At 35.6% G+C, this 6,912-nt stretch overlaps 1 protein-coding gene across 1 annotated transcript in view; it reads left to right on the top strand.

Annotated features, from left to right (window-relative positions):
- Nucleotides 1–892: 892 nt before the first annotated feature.
- LOC113239125 (hemicentin-1-like) overlaps nt 893–6,912 on the top strand; it is a 61,172-nt gene continuing 55,152 nt past the window's right edge. The window contains exons 1-2 of the mRNA XM_026475991.1: nt 893–1,300; nt 5,982–6,195. Coding sequence (XP_026331776.1) covers nt 893–1,300; nt 5,982–6,195 — 622 coding nt within the window. The remainder of the gene's footprint in view (nt 1,301–5,981; nt 6,196–6,912) is intronic.

Below are 6,912 nucleotides of genomic sequence, written 5' to 3'. Positions count from 1 at the left end.
AAATAACTCTGCGCGCCAATTTCCATTGATACGTTCGAAACATTTATATACGCTGTGTGTTAGATAATTACCTAGGTGTTTAAAATGTCCTGCTCAAGCACGGAAGAAAACTTTTTGATGGATTTAACACCGCCCGAAATCCTCACAGAGGCACAAAACGCAAGTGACAGTTTATTACCTTCGAAATCCAGAGAAAAATACATGGCTGCATATGAAACTTTTATACAATGGAAAACCAACAAAAAAGCGTCTTCGTTTTCAGAAAATGTTTTTCTTGCCTATTTTAATGAACTGGCGAATAGGTTTAAGCCCAGCTCGCTCTGGTGCATTTATTCTATGTTAAAGACCACAGTAAAGAACAAGAATAACATAGACATAAAAAACTATTCAAATCTGACGGCATTTTTAAAGAGACGCTCTGATGGGTATGTTGCAAGAAAATCGAAGGTACTTTCGCCAACTGACGTCGAAAAGTTTTTAAAAGAAGCCCCCGATTATCAGTATTTAGCAACAAAGGTCAGTTGATCGTATTAAACCTTAATTTTTTTATGTTTTCATTTTTCTTGTATTATATTTGCGAAAATACCTATATTTTTAATTTCTTTACAGGTTGCAATGATATTTGGTGTCACTGGCGCGTGTAGACGCCAAGAACTAAGCGAAGTAACGGCAAAAGACGTAGAAACTCATGGCCAAATGCTTTTGATTAAAATTAACAACACTAAAAATAAGGTACCTACCGAGATCGTTTGCCATTCACGGTCCATTTTACGACATAGTAAAAAAGTACGAAGCGCTTAGGACAGATAAGGCAAAATCCGATCGGTTTTTTCAAAACTACCAGAAGGGTAGATGCGTGGCTCAGCCAATAGGCATTAATAAATTTGGTGCAATGCCTAAAGAAATTGCCAAGTTTTTAAATCTACCCGACCCGGATTTATACACTGGGCATAGTTTCCGAAGAACATCAGCTACATTGCTAGCTGACTCGGGAGCTGATTTGCTTACTTTAAAGCGTCATGGTGGCTGGCGATCTAGCACAGTTGCTGAGTCTTATGTTGAAGATTCAGTTCGAAATAAGTCCAACATATGTACTCAAATAACCCACGCTATAAATCTGGAGCCCCAGGTTAAGAAGATGTGTCCTGAACCGCAGCCATCCACCTCCCGTGATACAAGTTATTTGTTACCTAGGTTGTCTATTTCTGAGTCTTTAAATGAACCACCACCACTTTCATCCATATTTGTACACAATGAACCCGTATCACCGACTTTTACGCAAGAAGACAATAATGAAATAGTAACAAATAATATCACACAGACGGTTCAAATGCCTAACAAAACTGCACGTTACCATTTTGAAAATTGTACATTTAACAATTGTTTTAATAATTAAATTTAAATAACTACATTTTTGATAAAATCAAGATACAATGACTTTGATAGGCTTTGGAGACTCTTAATTAATTGCTATTGATAGATATAGTATAGAATAGAATAATATTATTTACATTAACGTGAGCTTAATATAGTATTCAGTGTATCTGTATAATTAATGCCAAATAAAGCTATTTTTCATTTCCATTTTACTCAAGTTTGTTTCATTTTCCTCGCAAATGTGTTGAAAAACGTCGTATGAAACACGTGTGCTTTGATCATTACACTCTCGGCTTGCGGCTCGCGCGAGTAATAACGCCTCGTGTGTAATGACCAACTTAGCACACTTGTATCATAATGTACTATTTAAAATTACGACCAATCATTTTATCAAGATTTTATAGTACCTATTTCAAAATATGAATGTGTGTGTTCTCATAGTAATTGAGATTTAACGAATGTCATATTAAAAGTATGGGAGCACTTAACGTTATAATTTTGGGTGTTAATAATTTTCTTTTTAAAAAGTTATTGATGTCGTTTTACTCATTAGGTAACATACTTTGGATATCAGTTTAAAGGTTTTTAATGTCACTTATATCGACGGAATAATCGCCTGGGCACACTTAACGATTACACCCTGTATATATACAGGGTTGTACTAATAACCTCGCAGGACCAGGCTTAGTAGCAGTAGAGCTCCTTGTGGAAGAGTTTGTCCAGGGTAGTACTGCCACCTTACCTATTCTGCTGCCAAGCAGTAATGTCAGCATTACTGTGTTCCGGTTTTGCGGGTAAGGGTGCTGGTGAAATTACAGGCACATGGGACTTGTCAACTTATGTCTCAGGGTGACGGGCGTAGTGGTAGTGCCCTTTTGATCTTTGCAATTTAAATCTCTGAGTGGCACTGCAACTGTTATGGACAGGCGTGTAGTTTACCATCACGCGCACGACTTGTTCGCCCCGTCGCTTGATGTTATTAAAAAAAATCATCATGACATTTGAAAAGCGTGAAAAGTAATTTAAATGTGTAAACGGTAAAAATTTAGAGAAAAGTAGTTTCCTAGGAATAGAAATTGACTCACATATTGATTGGAAATCACATGTACAAAAAATTAAGATGAAAATGTCCCAATTCACCTACGCTTTACACGAATTAAAATGTGTCATAAATTTAAAAACAGCTTTATCAGTCTATTACGGGTGCGTTTGCATGGTTAAATTACGGCTTGATGCTATGGGGAAACAGTACCTAGGCGAATAATGTCTTTATTCTACAAAAAAAGTGTGTACGTATCATCACGAATATCAAACAGATGGAATCTTGTCGACCACATTTTAAAAAATTACAAATATCAACCCTACCTTCTATGTACATATTTGAAATGGCTAAATTTATTAGAAAAAATAGTGAACTATTCATTAGTGCTGTACCCACTTCGATAGACCGTCTAGATATAAGCAAGCATCTATCAGAATAGTCCGTATTATAATGCGATAAAGATTCACAGTAAACTACCCGAATACTTAAGATGTGAGACAAATTCCAAAAATTTCACTAAAAAACTAAAAGTATTATTAATTGACAAGTGCTATTATAACTTAAATGAATTTTATATTGACAAACTTGCGTAGTTTTTGGTTAAATTATGTTGTTATGTTGTTTTATGTATTTGACGAAGGCTGATGATGAATAATTGACATGTTATTTTAGTCTAATTTGTATTTTTATTATTATATTATTATTCTATTTTGTAATGTGTGAACAATAATGTAAGACAAAATGTGGCAACTAAGTGCCATACTCCTGCGTGGTGTCATAGCAATAAGTACTAACTTAATGGAACGTGTCTTGTTATGACTTGCATTTGAAATAAATAAATAAATATAAATCTGAACGATACATACGCGTCGAGAGCACCAACAAACATCGGGCCGTTTGATTTAGCAGCACCTAATATGTATATTATAAAATCGTCGCGGTCGGTTGGCAGCACTGGCAGAGACGCTCCCATCGAGTATACTCGATGGACGCTCCTAACAATTACTATTAGTCTTAGGTTAGGTACTAGGCCAGCTTGACTGTTAAGATTAAAATTCCACTCTGTGACGGTGTGACCTCCTTACACCGTCATCTTACCTCTTTGAAACGCCTCTCTCCTCTTGTATCTTATCTTTTTTTTTTTATTTTACTTGTATTTAAATTTTAAATTTGAATTGTTCCATCTTCCTTCACTTTCTCATTTTGTTTTCGTACCACGGTCACTTCCAGCTCGACCGCCACAACAGTCAGAGCTGTTAATGAGCTAATCATGTGTAATAATTTATAAGTCTACTTCCTTCATGTGTCTATTTCTGTAATTCAGTTTCTCGGCCCATTTAGGGCCTTTTCTTTAAACTTTACTTCTTTAATAAATTTTGTGGACCGGAAGTTTCCCATTTCATTGCCGTGAACCTGTTCACGGCTAGTTAGGGTTACAACCCTTTCAACTCTATGCCGTTATGATAAGAACTGTCTAACTAAAGTGTCAACCTTGATTCGATTTTGACCTTGCACATATCATTAGGACTTTTTATATGAAATTAATTTTGCTTTACTTAAATTCTTGGTCAAGTACAGTTGTTAGTCTATGTACAGTTAAAAATTCTCCATACCGTCTCAGATAACAAGAAAGCACTGTATGATTTAATTATAAATTTAGATTTTATGTAATAGGCATTGACTTACAATTATATGGACGTCGGGTCCGCGCTAAAAAGTGTCCGCACTTGTAAGGCGCTAAAATCGTATACAGAGCGCGACACTCCGCTTTAGTCTTCATTTGTTCGACTGATAGCGCGATACTGCGATGACATTGCAATTTAAATTTCGAATAGGTTGACTTGGGACATTTTTTTCGTGGTTTTTGTATTAGACCCGTCGTCCATTTATTTGTAAGTCAATGGTAATAGGCATCTAATTGAATTTTTGCCTGACTTTTTATTACTGAAGATCAACTGAACTTGCAAGTCATTTCTCGAGATTTTAACTAATACAAGAGATATCGAATTCTTAGGTTTGGGAAATTGTAAATAAAACTACTTTTTCAGATAGGAAATGAAACTTTTTTTTCCGGATTTCAATCGCGTGTGTTTGTTGTTATTTCAAACAAACTAAGGTTTCGGACCTTTTACAAGTCCCATGGTCATGGTTGACACTTTTTCAGATTTATATCGTCAGTCAGCCGTGACCACGCGACCTGTATTGAGCCCGAAACGGTTGGTTTATTTGAAAAACAAATATACGCGATTTACATTTATTTTATTTTATAATATCAAGTGACAGCACGAAGAAGTCGTGCGCCTGGTGGTAAGGTACACGCCTGTCCATAACAGCTGCAGTGCCACTCAGAGCTTTACATCACAAAGATCTGAGGAGTACTGCCACTGCGCCCGTCACCTTGAGACGTAAGTTGACAAGTCCCATGTGCCTGTAATTTCACCAGCACCCTTACCCCTCAAAACCGGAACACAGTAACGCTCACATTACTGCTTGACGGCAGAAATAGGTAAGGTGGCAGTACTTCCCTGGATGAACTCTTTTACAAGGGACTCTAATGCTACTGACAAAAAAAATAATTTCAATTTCCTATACTAAAAAGTGAAGTCAATGTTTTTTATTGCAAATTTATTATAGGCATGTAATTTGCAAAGCGCCATTAGTTCGACGTCATCGCGTCACACAGGTTTATTTGTAAAATCGTAATAACCTCGCAGACCCACATATATTACTACCTTCTTAGAATAATAACGCATAGAATGATAGTTTCATATCAAACGAACTGTCACAAGTGAGGCAAAAATCAATTCATGTAGGCTAGTTTTAGTAGTAGGTTAATTTTCGGTTTTAGTGAATATTTATGTAAAAATACAAGTTGAAACGCGTTACTTCCTTGTGGAATGTGATGTTAGTATCTATTTTATGTTTGTCTGACGTATTTTTACACTCATTTACAGCACATTTCGTCATTTTTAGCTAAAATTCTTGATCTGTTCGCGGTGCAAGTTGACCTTGAGCACTGAAGGCCCGCCCGCTCGTGTAGGCCCATTGGGCGCGCTTTAATTTGCCTCACTTAGCGTGTGCGGACTCGGTTTCTATGCGTTATTATTCTAAGACTACCTTCATAAACAACAACTTTTCCATTGCTTTATTAGATTTATCAGATTTTACATTCACGCCATCACAACGTATACTAAAAAAAACAGTCTAATTTAATAACCTCCTTTTTGAAGTCGGTTAAAAAAGTATAGTATTATCAGTTTAAGTATAAGAATGTGACAACTCGACGCGCTGAATTTAAAGGTAAGTAATTTATATCCAGTATAATTTAAGAATTATAAATAATTACAGATTTCAAGTACGTACGAGATTTCCTTATAACCCATTTGATAGATATGGTCAGAGTTCAGTGTTGATAACTCTACACTGCAGTCGTATCTTCGGATAAAGGTCGCTAAAAGTATTTACCAAAATAATGTAAATAAAAGAATATAGAGCAAAAATGTTTGAAAAAGTTATTTTGTTATTTTTCTTAGTTATTTATTTAAAAGCAAATGTGTCACAGCCTGAAAAAATCAATATAAGTGAATTTAAAAAATCACCAGTGTACGAAAATGTTGAAAACGATAAAAGTAGTCTGGTGTTCGTGTTCGATACAACAGGATCTATGTATAATGATCTGGAACAACTGAGAAACGGCGCTGGAATGATTTTGGAGACCGCGTTGGAGGATAGTGATGTTATTGAAGATTTTGTGTTCGTACCATTTCGAGATCCAGGTAAGTCAAATATATTTTAACCTTTTATTAACCAGTTAGGCTCAATTTACATTGCTACGGAACCGAATGCGTCGACTGATCGAGGCTATAAGTATTTCGTCGACGTTTGACGTCACCCTCCCGTGAGACGTGATTTTTGGCTCGCATCTAGTTTGTCCGTGATACAATGACTATTTCATTACGCCAATAAGCCTTGACAAATCGTACCAAAAAATTCGCTTCCATTCCATATAATAAGGCCACTTCTGCATAATGATAACTTTTTTAAATCGAGGTTTAAAGATTGTTATGAAGATCGTGACTGTAAATAAATCCTAAAGATACTTTAAAAATTACGACATTTTTAAATTTATCAAATAATAGATCCAGTGTTAAAACACCTTCCCTGTGTAATTGGAAATCAGAAATTGACAGTTGGAATTGGTATATATTAATATAATTATTGAAAAGAAAAATCATTTCCATAAACCCCCTTCCCATTTTTCCCAAGTGCATGGGATACACGCACGTATGAGTACTAGGTGCCACACATAGTATAATTATTTTAGTTGTGCTTACCCTTCTTTTTAATTTTTGATTGTTGGGTCTTAGAAGTATACGACCCCACCTTTGGCTTTCAACCCGATTGTACCAAAACCTAAATAGGTGTATTTTACTACTTTCCACGTTTCACAATGACAATAAAATTGATTCGGATAGTGGCTATTTAAAAAAAAC

The sequence above is a fragment of the Hyposmocoma kahamanoa genome, unplaced genomic scaffold, assembly GCF_003589595.1.
Source record: "Hyposmocoma kahamanoa isolate Upper Pololo Valley unplaced genomic scaffold, ASM358959v1 99599, whole genome shotgun sequence".
NCBI lineage: Eukaryota > Metazoa > Arthropoda > Insecta > Lepidoptera > Cosmopterigidae > Hyposmocoma > Hyposmocoma kahamanoa.
This window is presented reverse-complemented; position numbering and strand designations above follow the sequence as displayed.